The sequence below is a fragment of the Trachemys scripta genome, chromosome 20 (assembly GCF_013100865.1).
Source record: "Trachemys scripta elegans isolate TJP31775 chromosome 20, CAS_Tse_1.0, whole genome shotgun sequence".
Lineage (NCBI taxonomy): Eukaryota > Metazoa > Chordata > Testudines > Emydidae > Trachemys > Trachemys scripta.
This window is the reverse complement of record NC_048317.1, coordinates 8,092,395-8,112,140: the sequence shown is the minus strand read 5'-3', so window position 1 is coordinate 8,112,140 and position 19,746 is coordinate 8,092,395. Positions and strand designations below refer to the sequence as shown.

Below are 19,746 nucleotides of genomic sequence, written 5' to 3'. Positions count from 1 at the left end.
GTTCCCCCCACACACACACACAGTCTGGGGAGAGGTGGAGACGGGGGGGGTTGTGTAATGTCTCATAATGACCCCATGGCTCGGCAGGCACAGGGATCACTACATACAGGCTTGGCAGACTTCAATTGTTTTCATCATTTTGACAGAGAGCGTCAATACTCATTTTTAAGCATTTTAATTAGATTTTAATCTATTTAAATTTTCACATTTGTGGGAAATTTGGGGGGGGGGGGGAAAGGAATATCAGATAGTAATTATTTCCTGACAAAAACAACAAAGAGTCTGGTGGCACCTTAAAGACTAAGGTGCCACCAGACTCTTTGTTGTTTTTGTAGATACAGACTAACATGGCTACCCCCTGATATTTCCTGACAGTCGGTGCTGAGATTCAACAAGTTGAAACTTTATAACTGTTAAAACACAAAGTGTTAACATCGTGTGTCAAAATACACAAAGTAAAGATCCTGAACTCAAACACTAATAAGCTCTCAAACAGCATTTTTTCTTACTTGGCCTACCTGTACATTGGAATTTTATCAACAGAAATAGTTTTTCATCGATTTGTGTGTGTATGGTGAAATTGACATTTACCAACATTTACTGATAAAAATCTAATCCCTCTAAACCTAATTACATAGATATATCAATAGCATTGGGTGCCAGTTACAGAATGATAGGTAGCCAGGGAACAATCACAGAATTAGAACTATTCAGCCCAATCCTGTCATTGTATGTATCGATGCTCAGACCCAGAATTACACATATTGGGCAGCAGGTTGTTCTAGGATTACAGATATTACTGCTCTGGTCCAGCAATTATATTCCCAGACAAAAACCTATGCAAAGAACTAGCCAGGGTTAAGATTATGTATCAATAGCTAAAGGGTAAAAATAGGTTGGAATTATCGCAAAATCAAAATTTTAAAACCCATGAAATTCAGAGTTAAGGTTACACTTAAAAAACCTCTAAACATGTTAAGGTCAGAAATACACAGTTAAGGCATAATATGCAGTTAACAAATTTAACTCAGCCTAATAATGACCCCATGAACAGTACAATTTACAATTAAGGGATTTTAAAAGCAAATTCATTTTTTTCATATTTCCCTCATGGTGTTAATAATCATTAATAAAGTATCTTAATTACACACTTAATTTCTTCAAATACAGCCTATGCACAAGATTTCGGATAATCTTAACTATATGACAAGTTTGAAGAGTCTGCTTTATTCCATTGTTAAGATCATTCAGGACAAAGAAAAGTCTGACACAGATGTAACATTTCTTAACAAAACATATTTTAATTAATTTTAACTCTTAAATTAATAACATTACTGACTTGTAAATTCTCACAGAAATAATTCCGCATTCATAAAGTACATACTGTAAGACTGGGGAGAATACATTGTGGTTTTTATACAAAACAAGTTGATCCCTGCTTTAAGTACAAAATGGAACTCAATCTTAACAATTGAGTTGCAACCACTGAGACCCAGATCCTCAATGGGAGTTAGTAGGGTTGCCAACCCTCCAGGATTGTCCTGGAACCTCCAGGAATTAAAGATTAATCCAGGGGTAGGCAACCTATGGCACGGCACGCAAACTGATTTTCAGTGGCACTCACACTGCCCGGGTCCTGGCCACCAGTCCGGGGGGCTCTGCATTTTAATTTAATTTTAAAATGAAACTTCTTAAACATTTTAAAAACCTTTTTTTACTTTACATACAACAATAATTTAGTTATCTATTATAGATTTATAGAAAGAGACCTTCTAAAAACATTAAAATGTATTACTGGCACGCAAAACCTTAAATAAGAGTGAATAAATGAAGACTCGGCACACCACTTCTGAAAGGTTGCCGAACCCTGGATTAATCTGTAATTAAAGCTTATGTCTTGTGATGAAACCTCCAGGAATACGTCCAACCAAAATAGGCAACTCTAGGAGCCAGGCACACCCGACTCCATAATGTATAGGTATTCATTTGCTAGTATTGTACATATCAATGTTCATTATACGTATTGAAAGAGAAGACCCTATTCTACAATGTCTCAAGTTACTTATGGCATTGCATGTGCGCTGTACACAGCACTCCATTTTCAGCTAACAATGTAGATTTTCTTAATGCTTTTAACAGCATCCACCCAGGCTGTATTCAAGATTTCTTACAGTTCTCAAGCTCATAATGATGCTAAGGTCATTTCCAAGAGAATTCCAGGCCCCTTTGCCACTGTTTAGACTTTGCAGAAGAGTGTAAATTCTTTGCTGAGCTCTGCACTGGTCTATGCAGCATTTTCAGGTATCTTATTAAAAGGCAGATCCCACCAGTCTTGAAATTATTCTAATTGCCCAAGAAAGCCCTCACAATTCTAAACGTTACCTTTTTATTTAATTCACGCTTCTACAAAGTAGATAAAAAAGCTACTGTTCCTATGGGACTTTTACTCTTTCTCTATTAGCTACTGCACAGCAATTTAACAAATACTAGTACCTGAACTACATAGTGCTGGGATGAGTACAATGAAACTGTTAAAACAACCACGTTACTTTTAGCTCCACTAAAACACAGGGAAGAAAGTAGTTGGAAAAATGGAAAATAGAAAAAGGGACACAATCTGTCAAAAACTGTGTTTTCAAGCTTCCTTTATATTGCAAACAATAACGTGAAATAAGATGGTTATAAATGACCTCACACTGGATTTAACAACCAAGTGATGGTCCAAGTTACACAAAGCATGACCAAAAAGAAATGCATTCAGAAAGGGAAGGCTGATACTTTCTGCCTTTCAACCATCCCGGACTTTCACCTCAAAATTCACTGCTGGCCTAGCATTGTCATGCCACTGCCATAGCACCTATCACTGCCGCTTTGCTCTGGTTCATATACATTACCACAACTAAATCCACCACTACATTGTCTTAGATTGTCACCAGATTTAGAATGCCAGAAACATAGTCATAATCCAATGAGAGGAATATATTGAGGTAAATCTTTGCTCAGAAGTCGAAACACTGGGCAACGTAACATACCAATAGGTAAATACAGTTCCCGCTGCTGTAGTTGGGAGTTATGGTGAGAAAAATAATGACATTGGAGGAATAATATAAATACCCCTTAGTATGAATATTCTCGACAATAGTTGATACCATCCAATGATTAAGAGAAGGTCTGATCATTGGAAAACGGTTCTGAAGCATCCCTGGGCACTAATTCTGTTGCTCATTTACCTCATTCATTTAAGGGGGTCAGATTCACTCCTGTGCAAAGGACAATGCCTTTGCATGTGTCCCACTTGAAGTCTCAAAACAGGGCTTAAGTAGGATTTTAGTGATACATAGGCCTCAGGCCTGAGTCACGGGGCTGAATTTCAACCCAGAACTGCCTGGGCTATAAACTCTAACAGATAAAACACTCATCCCTAGAGCTAAGAAAATAGCATAAAAATGGTCTGTGAAATCTCTGTTTGAATCTGGAAACAAATTTCAGCCTCTTTTCCAATTTGTTTTAAGCATCCAAGCATCCAAATGTGGCTGGTGCAAACACATGTGAAAAGTAAGTTTTTAAAGAGTTGCCAAAAGCCAGTTTTAATTAGATTTGTAACCTCGCTGGCTCAGGGGCTGTCATTTTGGTCTGTGTTTGCACTGCATACAATGGCGTCCTGGCTCATGACCGGGGCTCCTAGATACTGTTATTATCAATAATAATTTATAATAATGTTAATAGTCCAAGTCACAGTTCATGTCCACCACCCTGATGCAAACTGTGATTTGTTTATTCTGTTCCTGCTAGTCTGTCTATCAGATTATTGGGCCAGATTCTCAAATGGTGCAAATCAGAGGCGCACCACTGAGGAGCCGTCCTCCTCCTTCCCCTGTCCTCAAATGGTCTCTGTCCTTGATCAGGCCCTTTTGGAGTCACCGCCACTCACTTTCACTCGGGGCAGGTGGCAGATTAGAGAACAATCTGAACTTGTTTGGAAGCACATCCAGTTTATTTGCTACCTCTAGATTCTGGCAGCCACTGTCACGCTGAACTTGGCTGGAACTGAGCTCCCCCTCTTCCTGACTCTAGCCAGGTCTCTCAGGCCTGTGCTGAGGACAGCTGTCACCACCAGAAGGCTGCTGTAAATGCTAACGTGATAAGAACACTCAGCTGGCCTAGCAGGGTTGGGGGAGGGGTGGGTAGAATGTTTCATTTGGAAAGTTTGAGGGTCTCTCAATGTCTCTTGATGTGCAGAGCGCAGAGCCTCTGCCCTGGCCACAGTCCCCATTGGACTAACCCGTCTTACCACCAAGGTAAGGAGCAGAGAGAACTTCGTCTGAATGGATCCGGAAAGTCAATATTTGCCCTTTCAAGTTCAATATTTACAGAGAGATTTTCGTGTGCGGGTCATTTGAAATGTTTAATTTGATTGCAGATGGCAAAGAATAGCACAGGGAATGTGTCCCTGTGGTGGTGGTGGTGGGGTTTAAAAAGTGGGTCAAGACAATTTATTGGCATTTAAATTAAACCTGGAGTTTTGACTTCCAAATAGTTTGCCAGGAAAGTATGTTTATTTTGTAAATCACATTGTTTTGTGTTATTAGACCAGGCTGAAACACAGCTCGGTGGTATTAATACTAGTTGACAGTGACACGGGCAATTTGATCAGACACCAAGGAAAATAATCCAAACAAAATACCTAAGGGGGGGGGAAGAGTATATTAACCAACTACAGGTGAATCTTTGCTGTTAACCTGTAATGCTCTTAGTCAGCTCCTTATACTGGTACAGAGATTAGGTTAGCAAAATTTTGAGTGGAGGGATTACTGATTTAAAAATAAAATAAAATATCCTTACTTCATTTTCTATCGGTGCCCTTTTAAATCTAATCAGGCCATTCAAGCTTCACGTAGCCAGGGATTAGTCTGTAAGAAAAATATTCCTTTTAAAATAATCTCAGTAATAATCTGACCAGAAACAGCAAAACTGTCCTGTTCTGAATTAACTGTATTTTAAAAAGGTTGCTCTTCCCTTTTGCAGTTGGACACCTGAGCAACATTAACTCAGTCTTTTAAACTGGGATTTTTCAAAGACAACGGAGTGAGGGGCCCCACCTTGCTGAAATTTAGTAGACGCTGTTGCTCAAAGTCCTTCAGGGTCCTTTGAAAATCCCAGCTTCACTTTATCTCTGTAAAGTTTAATGTAACTCAGAAATATCCTATCAGGACACAAGTTAGGTCTTGAGAGTTTTGGACTCTGGGACGAAGGGGAAATTGACAGCTATAGCTTTTCTCAAATAACTGTTCCACTATAGCTATTCCGGAATAACTCACTGTGTGAACACTCTTATTCTGGAATAGTTATGGTGCTAAATTCACACCCTAACTTGTTCTGGAATAACTTTGCAGTGTAGACAAGCCCTGAGACACCAAAACAGATATGTCAATGAAACACTTTGTTAGAGTATCAGAGGGGTAGCCGTGTTAGTCTGAATCTGTAAAAAGCAACAGAGGGTCCTGTGGCACCTTTGAGACTAACAGAAGTACTGGGAGCATAAGCTTTCGTGGGTAAGAACCTCACTTCTTCAGATGCAAGTGACTTGCATCTGAAGAAGTGAGGTTCTTACCCACGAAAGCTTATGCTCCCAGTACTTCTGTTAGTCTCAGAGGTTCTTACCCACGAAAGCTTATGCTCCCAGTACTTCTGTTAGTCTCAAAGGTGCCACAGGACCCTCTGTTACTTTGTTAGAGATATTCTGATACATGGGAGATTATAGAATGACAGAAACCAGGTCAGTTCCCAGAGCTGGTAAAGCTCATTCTCCCTCTCATTTAAATAAAATGCAACATATATATATGAAAAATAAATCAAAACTCAATGAAGTCAATGGAGTTGCACCAGGGATGAAATACAGGTTAATATACCAACATATGGGGTGCAGTCACGTATGTATCTAGTTATTTATTTATTTAGCTACTCAGACAGTCCAAAGGAGCATAATCACTGTGAGAGAGAGAGATAGCGTGCAAGCAACCAATCCTCATACTATACACACAAGGGATCAGCAAGACTTCTGGGGTTCGATTTTCTAAAGATCCAGTTGGATGCTGAGCTCTTCGGAATACCTGGGTCCAGCTGTGGGAAAATCTGGCCCTTGGGAGTCCAGTGAGACCAGCTCTTCCTCCAGAAGTCTGAGTTTAAAATGTGGGTCAGGAAAATGGGCAAATATCATGCTGCTGTGGCCTGCCAGTCGTCTAGGTGGGTTTGCAGTGGATGCATAGGTCCAGGCTCCAGCCTCCGTAGGGGCCTCTTCATGCAATGCCCCATCCTGTCATGCACTGCAGCAGTGTTGATCTAGGCCAGGCCCTTCACAGGGTTAACCTCTAGCATCCAGTTTCAAATCAATTGCATTTATTTATTTAAGTTATTGAATTTAGTATTGGTGAAGGGGGTCAGATTCACAGCCTCGGGTACTGCAGTCCTGTCTACACACAGGGGAGGAATAGCACATGTGGTGACCATGCTGTCCACAGAAAGTACTCAGATACCACAGTGATGGGCATAAGACCCTAAACAGAACATAAGAGTGCAAGCTTCCTCCACTCTGACCTGGGGTGATCACCTATAGAGGTGAGACACTAATTAATTCCTTGGCCTCCTGCTGAGACTGTCAACCAGGAATCTAAACAGTGCCTTTGCTGGGGAGGGCAGTTATGATGATTTGTTAGTGCAGATAATGTGCTTGTCCCTGTATAAAAGTCAAAAGTGAAGGGAGTCCCTGACCCAAAGAATGTACAGCATAAAAGACAGACCCAGAGATACAAAATATCCAGGAAGGATTTTTTTGAATATCGTTATTATTAAGAACTCTCACCTTAGAAATGTCTTGCATAATGGCACTTGGAATTTAGCCACTACTACGGAACAGCACCCTTAAAACCAGAAACACTCTACAAAACTCCTTTACTACAAGGAAGCTGAAATGATAGGGACAGAGCCTCAGCTGCAGTGAATCAGCATAGCTACATTTATTCCACTGCATTACACCATTTTACACCAGCTGCATGTCATAATAGCTACAGACTCCAAACTGGGTGTTAGTCATGCTGAACTTGAGACACAAAATACAAGAGGCAGGAAATTCAAGTTAACTCCAAGTGAAATCTGGATGCTCCGTCCTTTGTTTATGCAGCAGAGAGGCATACCTTCCCTGTACCATAGGGGCAAAGGTACTGATGCTGTAAGGAGCTGAGTAAAGTTGGTTAGAAAACGGAATTTTGTTCCATGGGAAATTCCAACATTTTGAAATGTGTTTTCATTGAATCAGAACGAAAAGCTGAAATGTCAACAGTTCCCCTGGAACAGAAATTCTGAAAAATTTCAATTTGGAACCATCAGAACGTTTTGTTTTGAGAAGTAAAACTGTTTTATGTAGACAAAGTTGAAACATTATAATATAATGTAACTATTATATATATATGATTAAATAGAATATACTGTCTATAAAATGATATAATATTAAAATTAATTTGTACTAAAAGTCAAATGAATTGAAATGATAAAGTGGAAACTAAATGTTGTTATCTTATCGAAACATTTTGACAGTGACAAAATGAAATGAGAATATCAGCTGGGGTCAAACTCTTACTACTTAGAGGTGAATGAAAATGCTCATCACCTTGGGACTAACCCTGAAGTCAATGGCAAAACTCCCGTTTAGTTCCATGGGGGCCAGAATTTCACCCTTTGGGTTTGGACTGAAAGAAGCAGGTGAGTAGCAGAGCCCGACTGGATTCTCTATCCACATGGACACAACAGTGGAAGAAGCGCACACTACCGTTATTTCTCTGATTATAGTTTTGCAGCAGGATCACTTAAATGGCTGAACTCTTTTAAACCCAGATTTGATTAGATGTAAGCACCATGCAAATCACTTTCCTCTGTTCACCTTAAAGAGGCATACCATCCCTGCAGCCCCCCGCCCCCCTTCCCAGCATTACCAAGCCAGGGATTCATGAACTAGGCACACAGCACCTTTCCCCTGCTTCCCGACTAGCCTCTACATATGTCCTAAAGGGAACATGCAGCCAGACACAAGAACAGTCAGAAAGCTCCATCTGCCTCACATTGGTCTCCTCCTCCTGCCCCAGTGGTTGGCACAGGAGAGCAGCAGGTTAGGAAATGCAACAATAATACCCTGTCGCAGTTCCATGTTATCTTTCTCAGCAGAGGCTTTCACTAAACTTTTCCCTCTCTGTTTATGTGCTAAATGTGAGTCGAATCCCTAACTGTCTGGAACGACAGCATCCATCTCCCCAGTTCTAAATATAACCCGATTGCTCAACCCTCCAGAAACCTGATCTTATGTCTAAGTGGAATAAACAGCCCTGAGGTATGTGTGAGACATAGATGCTGCAGCTATTTCTGGCCTGTAACACATCTGTAACCCAAGCATATGGGTCTCTCTCTGCTCACCGAGTAGGAGCTGGACAGAAATAGCCAGGGTACTGCAGGGTCTCTAACTGGCGTGCAAGTTAAATTTTGTCTGGGAACAATTCACAGGGTTTGGGTTTTGTTTGTTTGTTTTGCTTTGGCCTATATTCTAAAAATTACTTTAGTCAAGGAAATGTGTGGTAACAGGTTGGTCTTATCAAAACACTCCCTGTTATAATCTAGTCCCCCAGCCCCACTGTTTTTCTACTGTAGATGGCCAATTCATTACTACTAACGCAGAATAAAAGTGGCTTCCAAATGTTCCTTCGGTGTCCACAGGGTGTGTTTAAGGTCTATCCCAGCATTTAATTTAGAACAGGAATACAGATCAAAATCCTCAATGCTATTTATGTCTTAAATCCCACTGAAATCAATGGGAGTTAGGTGTCTAAATATCTCGAAAGGCCTGGGCTAATGAGACTATGGACTTCTCTGCTGTAGCACCTTCTACCCAAAGCATTCACAGTGGGTTAGAAATATTTATTAAGTTTCTCAACCCTGTGAGGTACTTAAATATTATTACCCTATTTTGTAAAGGGAGACATGGAGGAACAGGGGGATAAGGCCTTAGTTTTCAAAAGTGGCCACTGATTTTGGGTGTCCGGATGGAGACACCTTGGAAGTAATTTTCATTGGTGCTGAGGAGTCACAACTCTGCTGTGAGCTGTGGGTGCTCAGCGCCTCTCAAAATTTGTCCAAGGCTGGGCATTCAAAATTACTGGCCATTTTGAACATTTGGGCCTTGATGTTTCAAGTTAGGCTCCCAAAACCAGAGGCACTCAAAATTAGTTGAAGATGTAGGCCTAAGTGACTTGCCTTAGGTCAGGAAATCAGTGGCAGAGTTGGGAGTGGAGCCCAGGTGTCCTGACTCCCAGCCCCAGGCAGGGCCAGCCCACAACATTTTGGCACCTGAGGCGGGGAGCTCAAATGACGCCCCCAAATCCCCTCACTTGGGCCAAAACTTTGAAAGGTCTCAATTCTGCCTTCTTCCTGTTATACTCCTCTCATGGTACTGCTCTGCTACCTACACCAATAATGGAGAACTAACAACTTAAAATATCTTGTTCAAAAATTTTAATTAACACTTAACTTTCAATCGCCTGAACAGCAAATGTAACTTTTCTCGTCTGCATAGTAAACACTGGCATTTTTATCTGTTTGAATAATCAAAGTGGTGCTTTCTGTGCCTTCTTGGTCGCAAAGATTTGAACTGCTTCCTGAAGGTCCATAGTCTGGGCCAGCTCATGCTCTATTGAGATTGTTGCAAGGCCGACCAGCTTCTCCTGTGTCATTGTAGAGCATAGATGTGTTTTTATTAACTCCAGCTTGGAGAATCTGCGTTCTCCACTGGTAACTGTTACAGGAAGTGTTAGAAGGATGCATAGAGCAACAAAAGCATTTGGAAAGAGGGTGGTCATCTTATTTGTGCACATATATTCCAGAACAGCCTTTGGAGTTGATCCTGCTGAAATGTATCTTAAAAGAGCTTTCAGTTCATCACCTAAATCAATCGCATCAATATCGCGCATGTCATCATGTGTCAACACTGTCTCTAGTGCCCTGCATTGCTGGTGTAGGTCTTCTTCAGGTATAGTGAGGAGTTTTGGAATATCAGACAACATCCCAAATATACTGCTGTGTTCCTTGAGCCGCATAAAACTTTCTTCAACTGACTGTATTGCACAATCTAGCACCCGGTTAAAGAATTCAACTTTTAATTGTTGTTTGGGGTCTCTTATGGGATTATCCCGTGCCTCGGAATCAAAATGTCTTCTTCTTCGGTGACTCTTGTATTCTTGAATGGGTGGGAAAATAGCTTCAGTGTGAAGTTCCTCTGCCAACTTCTGTGCACTCTTCAGAACGTTTTGAAATCCCTCATCTGACCGGTAAGACCGTAGGTATGACTTTGCTTTATCCAGTTGTTCCATTGCTCCAGATATATCAAGGTCAGCACCTTGGAGTCTCTTGCTTACAACATTTATTTCAAACAGTATGTCATGCCACAACACTAAGACACACAGAAATTTGAAAAAGCAACAGAGGGTCCTGTGGCACCTTTGCGACTAACAGAAGTATTGGGAGCATAAGCTTTCGTGGGTAAGAACCTCACTTCTTCAGATGCAAGATTCATTCAGATTCTTGTATGTAAAATAAAGTAAATGTCTAAACAAAAAAGTCAGTTTGAAATGAAACATCAAATCTTTTCATTCTGAACATGTCTAAACAATGTTTTCAATTTTTCCCCTCAATTTTTTTCATTCAATTTTTTTTGTCAAAATCTATGATTTTGAGGAAGAAAAATTTTTCACCAAAATGGAATTTTCGGATGGAAAATTGTTCTGACAAAAATTTCTAACCAGCTCCACCCTTTGCCTACTCCTGTAGTATAGCAATTGCTTAGCGATATGTCTTACATAGCAAGACATCTACAGTACCTCTTGCTACAGTGTCTTCTAACTTTTCCTGTCTCTGTAGATCACCATCTGACGCCAACCTCCACTGAGATGGCACCCAAGAAGAAAAATCCCAAGAAGAACAAAGTGGACAAGGGCGAGGATCCCCCGGCCCATGTGATGGTGGAGGACACTTTGCTGGATATCGATCACCTCAACCACGTGAACGGTCTGTATGAAAATGTCTCCAATGGTTTCCGCTGCACTGCCACAGAGGTCAGGAACCCCAACCATGGAGGCAGCCTCCTGGAGGAGATGAGTCAAATGCGCCAAAAGCAGTTCCTCTGTGACCTCACCATTGCCACCAAAACCAAGTCCTTCGATGTCCATAAGCTCGTCATGGCTTCATGCAGCGAGTATTTCCACAGTCTGCTGAAGAGAGATCCCAACTTGCCACAAGTAGAACTCAACGATGTCTCCCCTCTGGGCTTGACCACCGTTATCACTTACGCCTACACCGGTAAGTTGAATCTCTCCCTGTACACCATTGGCAGCACCATCTCAACCGCCAGCCGCCTACAAATACATGCTTTGCTCAACATGTGCAGTGACTTCCTCATTCAGGAGATAAATGTAGAGAACTGCATGTATATCGCCAACATCTCGGGGACGTACAACCTCAACCAGACCAAGGACGCCACTCGAAAGTTCATCCAGGAAAACTTCCTGGAGTTCTCGGAGACTGAGCAGTTCATGAAACTCACCTTTGACCAGCTGAAGGAGCTGCTGATTGATGATGGTCTGCAGATCCCAAATGAGGTCATTGCCTTCCAGATTGCCATGAAATGGCTTGAGTTTGACCCTAAGCGAGTCACATATGCTGCCAACCTCCTGAGCAACATTAGATTTGGCACCATATCAGCTCCCGATTTGGTCAACCATGTGCAACCAGTACCACGGATGATGCAAGATCCTGAGTGCCACAGGCTGCTGGTGGAGGCTATGAATTACCATCTGCTCCCATACCAGCAAAATACCCTTCAGTCCAGAAGAACCAAAATCCGTGGAGGCCAAAGGGTGCTAGTCACAGTTGGTGGCCGTCCAGCTTTGACCGAGAAAGCTCTTAGCAGAGAGATTAGCTACAGGGACCCGGATGGAAACTGGAACAAGATGGCTGAGATGCCAGCAAAAAGTTTCAACCAGTGTGTCATTGTGATGGATGGGTTCCTCTATGTGGCAGGAGGGGAAGATCAAAACGATGCTAGGAACCAGGCTAAGCATGCAGTCAACAGTCTGTGCAGGTAACAAGAATTTCCTCAAGGCAAGACAGTTCCCATGAGAGTGCATTTCAAGTACTCAGTTTACAAGCCTGTGGCTGCATACATACCTGCCACAATCAACAATGGGGTTTGAACCTGAGATCTCAAATGCAGGCCTCTATCACATAAGCTAAAGGAGAACTCCTTTTGCTGTGCATGAGTAGTAGGTTATTATAATCTTTGGGTCCGGCCATTAGGGACAGATAGGATTACACGCATTAAGCAACAGCATATTCTGTCATCATTTTTTCTGAGGATATTTTTCACAAGGGTAAATGAGCAGGAGGAAAATACAGGCTAAACCAATCAGAAATATCTATTATACACATATAGCTCCAAGAGCAGATAGAGTGAAATACTGCTACGTTAAGGACTATCCCATCAGAGAAGCAGTGTAAACCAGCAGAGTGGGCACTGGAGTGGGTGACAAAAGACCTGAAATCTATCCCCAGTTCTGCCATTGATCTGCAGTGTGACTTGGCCGAGTCACATTGCCTCTGTTTTTCCTCCCACCCTTCGTCTGTCTTACCTATTTAGATTGTAAGCTCTGTGGTGCAGGGAACGTCTCTTACTATGGGTATGTACAGCTCCTAGCACAACTGGGGCCCTGATCTCAGCTGAAGCCTCCAGGCTCTACCATAATTCAAATAAATAATAAGAACATCCGTTATTTAGTCAGACAGTTAATGATACAGGTCCAGAAAGCAAGAGCAGCTTTCATGTAATTTCTCTGCCTTTTTGTGGCCCTTCAAGGTTATCTTTTCTATTCTGGCTAGAGATTGCTCAAATCTCTATATAAATTATCAGTTTCCATTCTTTAGCTGATTCCGAGTTTGTCAGAATTAGCTTAAAAAAAAACTAAATTCACCCTCTGTATAATTTCTATTGTTTGTCTTCTTTCTTTCTTCTTTGTTGCATAGCTTAAGTGGAGGGTTTGGGTTTCTGGAAAGTTCTTATGAAACATGTCATTGGACTGTGCGGGGATTATTGTTAACAGAGGAGAAATGTAACCCTGGCAACACCAAGTGGAGAATGTTGTTGAAAATCCAGACACACAGTTGGGGTTGGGCTTGCACCCAGGGATTCCGAATAAAGAACGTGGATGCTACGAAGGAAAACCAGCACAGTTAATAGCATTTTGCCTCCCAGAAATCCGTGTTCAAGTTTGCCTGCCTGACAGGAGTTTATTGGTCTCAGTCTAATCCCTCTGAGACACTGTCCCCAGATCACCAAACCATCACAGAGTTCGGACCAGTTGCTAGCCTCTGCCAGGGAGAGAGTGTGAGAAAGAACCCCCTCCCGGGACAGATGTCAATCGTGTCTTCATGCACTACGAGCAGGCTTTCAAATACTACAGGGATGAGGACAGAACCACCCCTCTAGAATAGAATAGGTCTAAGGATTGGCTTGGAAGGGCTTCTTATAGGTAAAGATACAGTGCTAGAAGCTTTTGGGGCTCAGGATTGGGAGGGGAGGCTAGCCTAGGTCAGGAATACACAGGGGATACACTGCAGGGCAAGCAACATGTTCAGAGCCTGCCTGGCCCAGGCCATTCACGACCACTGAATTCATTCAGAAGTCAATAAAACAGGGGACGGCCCCGCACCATGTATTTTTCCTGCAGCTGAGAAAGGCCTCAGGATTCCACCCGTCAGGTCTCCTCCTTTCTATTTCTAGCCTGTATCTTATTCAGCATTTCTGGCATTGCCAGACTGCCCCCGGGATTGCTTTCCGGGTACAGTAACAGCAATGCCATCTGCCAGCGGGGGCTCAGGGTCGCACGGCAGCCGTTTGCCTTGCAGCATGTGCTCAGCTTTGCACTGCAGGGGCCCGAGGGGGATGTGATGTAGGATCTGTGGCTTGAGAGATGCAGGAAGATCAGTAACTTGTCGTTGTCAAGCAGGGGTAGACGGGAGAGATCATATGTCCCCAGGGGTTCAGAGCAGCCCTCCGCAGCATGGGATTAGAGGCTAGGTGACAGCTCTTCCTTCTCTCCGCAGGTATGATGCTCGCTTCAACGCCTGGCTGCACTTGGCCAGCATGCCGCACAAGAGGACTCACTTCAGTCTGAGCGCCTACAATGGTCTCCTCTACGCCATCGGCGGGCGCAATGCCGAGGGGGTCCTGGCCTCCATCGACTGCTACATCCCTTCCACCAACAGCTGGCAGAGCAAGGCCGGCATGGAGATCCCTCGCTGCTGCCACGCCAGCACGGTCATTGACGGCAAGATCCTAGTCACCGGGGGCTACGTCAACAACTGTTACTCGCGCACCGTGTGCAGCTACGAGCCCAGCACAGATACCTGGAGAGACCGGGCTGGGCTCAGCACCCCCCGGGGCTGGCACTGCGCTGCCACCTGGGCTGATCGTGCGTACGTCCTTGGGGGAAGCCAGCTTGGCCCCCGAGGGGAGCGGGTGGATGTGATCCCCGTGGAGTGCTACAATCCTGACACAGGCCAGTGGAGCTATGTGGCGCCCGTGCCCACTGGGGTCAGCACGGCCGGGGTAACGATCCTCGACGGGCGCATCTGCCTAGTGGGAGGCTGGAATGAGAGTGGGAAGAAATACCAGAAGTGTGTGCAGAGCTACAACCCGGAGCTGAACGAATGGGCAGAGGAGGAGGATCTCCCCGAGGCCACCGTGGGTGTGTCCTGCTGCACCATCACCCTCCCGCACCACGGCAGCAAGGGATCCAGGACTAGCTCAGCGGCATCGGCAGCGGTCAGCATCTAATGGAGGAGCCGGGGGCTAGCATTTCCGCCTGCAGCTGGGGACGCAGACAGAGCTCAAACCTTGCCTCAGATTGCAGGGGAGCTGAGATCAGAAAGCACCGAGAGCTGGGAACTAAGCAATGGCTCGTTTCACAGCGGTAGGAGAGCCTGTGGAGCAGCACGATCTAGCGGTTAGAGCGGTGTTTGGCGATCTTTGACACACAATCTAATGGTTAGCACAGGGCCCTGGGAGCTAGAAACGCCTGGATTCTTATTCCAGCTGTGAAACGAAAGCCCTCTATGGCCTTAGGCAGGTCACTAGCCCCCCTACACCATGGGTAAAATGACACTGACCGCCACTGGGAGGAAGCACTTCAAAGCTAAGAAGCCCTATGGACATGCTCAGCTTTAGCATGGTCTCTGCTCATCTCTAGGTCTTATCCCCTCCCTCCTCAAGTCAGAGGCCTCCCATCTCTTCTCCAGCCCACCTGCTCTGCAGTCAGGTGGGGAATGATGTGTGGCTGGTGGGGGTGGGTCCTTATCTGACCAATTAGGTGGCCGAGAGCTGCGGCCACCGCTGGCAAAGCAACCTTAACGTCTAACCCCAGTGTTACCCAGCTAGACGTTGGCCTCCTGCGATGGACTGGTCCGTGAAGCCACTGCAGGGTTTTCTCCTGCACCACAGGGCAGGGTGGATGGCACATTGAACATCCCAGTGTGGCCAGAAAAGCCCATATTCCTTTCAGTGACATGGGTAGGCTCCATCCTCTGTCACACACCTCCCCACTATGGACTGCAGATCAACCCAATCACAAGCAACCCCACCACCCTCAAGCAAGCCAAGCCCTAGCAAGACAATAGAGAGAGAACAATAGAGTCCCTATGCATACAGCCAGGGTTGCCAGATTCTTTCCATTCTCGCCCTGGTTTTGTCTCCCATCTAACCAGGGAAGTCAGTGAGATCTGACAATGGGTCACAGCGCATCCAGATCCCGCTGACGGTATCAGGTAACGATCAGAATATGTGACTCAACACAGGGCAGGCAAAGCCCCGCCGCCCCTCACCGGCTTCAACTAGAGCTTCAGGTGTCCCAGGAACATGGTCTGGCTCATTGTAGCCAGTCTGATGTCAGAAGAGAAGTGTCCCAAATCTGGTCATTGTTTAACCAAATTTATTCCCAACATTATGGATAAGGGAAGACACCTAATTCTTTAGGTAGCGGCATTTCAGATTGACGTGAGACCCCTGAACAAGGCACCTTTTAGCTGCAGACAATGGCTTAATTCCTTCATGCTGCAGGATGTAACAAGGAGACAAAGTGGTTCCGTGGTTACAGTTGGCAGTCAGGAAATGTAACTGCTGTTGGGACTCAGTGAGAGTGACTTTGGGCCAGTCACTTCACTCTCCTCCTCCTGTTTCCCCTTCCATAAAAGGGGGATTGTGGGAAGAACAACCCTGCCCCAGAAAGCAGTTAGAGATCTTCAGCTGGAAGATGCCATAGAAATGCAAATTGCCATCCCCTCCTCCCAGCAAGCAACCCTGCAACTCATGTCACCCCCTAACACAGCTAAAAGGTAAATAGGGTTTCCTCCCCTTCTTTCAACCTGTCATTTTCAGGAGTGGGTTTTTTTTTTTTTTTTTTTTGCTTTGTCAGGGTCAGAGTTAAGGTTAGAATGCCACTGCACCAACTCTGTCATTTCAGTTTGGAGGCATTCCACGGTCTCCTCAAATCTCCTTGTTCTATCAAGGCAAGTTTTGAGCTCTAGGGAAGCGTTTGATGGACTGTCTGCATTTCAGGCTGTGTGTCAAGGTGCCTATGAACGCCCGTAACTTTAACTCCAAACCACAGCTGCTAAGCAGGGCATGAGGCACTGAAGCATCCAGGAAGGAAAGGAGGATTTTGATCACCAATCTGGTTGCAGTATAGACTGTACCAGAGCTGGGTAAAAGAAAAAACAAACAACAAAAGAAAACGTACAAATAAACTGGAGTCACTTACAGAGAGATCCTATTACAGGGACCAGAGCTCAGAGAGCCGAGAAGCCTAAAAATGATGAGACACTCATAAAAATTACAGTAGTTACACCCTTCTACGTTAGCTAGAAGAAATAAATAAGCCTAAGAAAGAACACTGTGACCCTTGACATGTACCTGTTAAATCCGAGAAAATGTATTTATTTTAATAGTGGCAAGGGAAGTGAGTTGCTAGGGCACCAGACAATTAGAATAGATGTAAACAGACCTGTAATTACAGGGATACAAACCCTTTCCCTCCTCACACACACGGCGAGTTATAGTCACAGGCAGCCATCAAGGGTTGCTTACCCTCGACCTAGCAACCTACACCCGGCCTCAGCCACTGCTCCCACTGTTAACACAACACCAGAGAACCTGGACTATGGAAAATTCTTAAAAAATCAAAAGGAAGAAACATTTGGGTAGGACAATGGCACGGGGGGGGGGGGGGATTTAATGGACGTGAAGTTTGCATTGTTGGATGAGAGGGTCTGTATATTGTGAAGGTGTTTGGGAATGAGGGGGCAGGGTGTGGTTTAAAGGGCTGTACTGTGCTAACTCCTTGGTCGAGTGGTCACATTTCAGTTAAAAGCACAGAATTCACCCTCTACTAGAACTGTAATAGCCCCATAGTCCATTAAGCCATGCGGCCTACCAGAGAGCTGCAATGCAATTAGAAGAGCTGTAAGCTGGAGAGAGAGGCAACTTTCCCCCCTCCTTCTATTAAGTAGCACTTGGAGTAGTGCAAGTGGAGCACTGGAACAGTAATTAAGGTGTGACGTGCAGCAGCACTGAGACGAGATTGATGCCTATTTCCTGGCCCCGGTCTAGGACGTGGATCATCCTGTAGACTTAGCTACTGCCTCTCAGGGAAGTGGATTACTTCCACCTACAGAGAATGTCCCATCGGCCTAGGTTGTGTCTACACCAAAGCACTGCTGCTGTGCCACTGTAGCACTTCTACTGTGGACAAGCCCCATGTCTCTACTTAAAATGGTACAGCAGAACAGCTGCGGTGCTTCAGTGTAGACACTCGCTACAGTGACAGGGGCTTCTCCCATCACTGTAGTTAATCCACCTCCCTGCGAGGCAGTAGCTAGGTCGACAGAAGAATTCTTCTATCAACCTAGCACTGTCTACACCAAGGGTTAGGTCAGCTTCACTGTCTCTTGGGGTGTAGATTTTTCACACCCTTGAGACACACACATGCTGATGTAAGTTTTCAGTGTAGACTAGCCCCGAGTCTTGGGTCCTGTCTATACAACCATACAACCCATGGGGCAGCCAGCAAACGTCTCTGCGCCAGCCATTCTAAGTTTGGTCTTGTTTGTTCAGACAGGCTGAAACCACGTTTAATGAACCACATTACACTCCTAAACCCTGGCCAGCCCTTTAAGGGAGTGCTGCTGTATTAAATGACACAGAGGGAAGTGTGGGTCAAGGAAGGGACAGCCAAGATAGACACGCAGAATAGTAAATTTAACTGTCCTTGGTTGTTTTTTCAACCCTAGCTGCCAGATGGTGCGGGTGCCTCTGATGGGTTTTCAGTGGAATTTACACTTCAGTTCCTATTGGCAATCAATGCATTTCTTAACTGATTATTTCAGGTAGAGTTCACTCTAACAAGCATAAACCTATTTAAGGATAGTGGAAGCTCCAGAGACGTAACTTCAGTTGAAGAACAGCTAAACCACTTACCATACGTTTGTTTCTCTATCAACCAAACAAGCCACTCCACATTTTTCCTTTCACAACTCTGTTGCTGCCAGCATTGGCTCAGTTCACTAGTTAGAACACTGACGACAATGCTTTCCATGGTACGTAGAAAGACAATCTTCCAAAGGATCCGAAGGGCGTCAAGCCAATGTATTTGATAAGCATCGAGCCAATGTATTAGTTACCAGGAGTACAGAGCAAGTGATGCCCGGGAGTCCGAGTCAAGCTCTCAAATGAGGCAAACACTTTTCACTGTTTCTGGGGCACGAGAGCTGGGAAAGAATTTGTTATGGGTACAGAGAAGCTGCAAATAGACATCAGGGAGTGTTTGACTCTACCTGTCTGAACTGCATTGTCTTGAAGAGAAAGGTATCTATGAAATAGAATAAAAGATTAACACCTCAAGGAGTAACTTGTCTAGTACATGCATTACTGTACTGAGAGGCTGTTATATTCCCAGTACACTGGAGAGAAGGAAAAAAAAAAAAAAAAAAACTGGCCAAAACACCCATTTGAGACACTGAGGATTCTTTCCTCCTAAATATTTGTACATTTTAAAGTACATATAAGAGTAAATCGCTCTCTTGCCAAGCATATAGAACATTTTATCTGGGGCCTGTCAGAATACCAAAAACAGGTTGCCTGGTGCACGAGTACCAGGCAGAACCCCTCGATTCTATTCCAGCAGCTGTGCACCAGGTGAGGGATGCTGGAGTCTCAGACCAGCTGAAATAAGCTCCAGCTATTTCTTTGTCTGAATCTTCAGCACCCTCTGGTGGTAACTAACAGCATCGGATGCTGGTTCTCAACTGAGTGCACAACCGTTAGCAAACAGCTCCAGAGAGCAAGCTCTTAGCCACCCCTTTTGTGGGGCTTATAAGCATGTGATAGGGGATGTACTAGCTCCTCTAATCAGAGTCCCAGTTAAGAATATATTCTGGTTGTTTAGTCATCAAGCCTCAGCCACCTTTAGTCCCTACCACTTGCGTGCTTGCCCCTTTGGACAGAGGCAAATCCACCACGTCTCATTTGGTCTCCCCATTGCCTTTGTATTGAAATGGATGTTTTGGTCCATGAGCAGAGAAACTATTTATGGTTTCATCCAGTGGTCG

The 19,746-nt window shown here is 44.3% G+C and overlaps 1 protein-coding gene across 2 annotated transcripts; it reads left to right on the top strand.

Annotated features, from left to right (window-relative positions):
- Window positions 1-4,174: 4,174 nt before the first annotated feature.
- On the top strand, window positions 4,175-19,042 carry LOC117868194 (kelch-like protein 31). 2 transcript variants are annotated; one of them, XM_034753937.1, is made up of 3 exons: window positions 4,175-4,298; window positions 10,954-12,172; window positions 14,191-19,042. In XM_034753937.1, the coding sequence occupies exons 1-3, from the start codon at window positions 4,190-4,192 to the stop codon at window positions 14,921-14,923; spliced, it is 2,061 nt and encodes a 686-aa protein (XP_034609828.1). In that variant the 5' UTR covers window positions 4,175-4,189; the 3' UTR covers window positions 14,924-19,042. The 2 variants fall into 2 exon arrangements, with proteins under 2 accessions (XP_034609828.1, XP_034609829.1); XM_034753938.1 differs by lacking the exon at window positions 4,175-4,298 and adding an exon at window positions 7,630-7,755.
- Window positions 19,043-19,746: the final 704 nt, after the last annotated feature.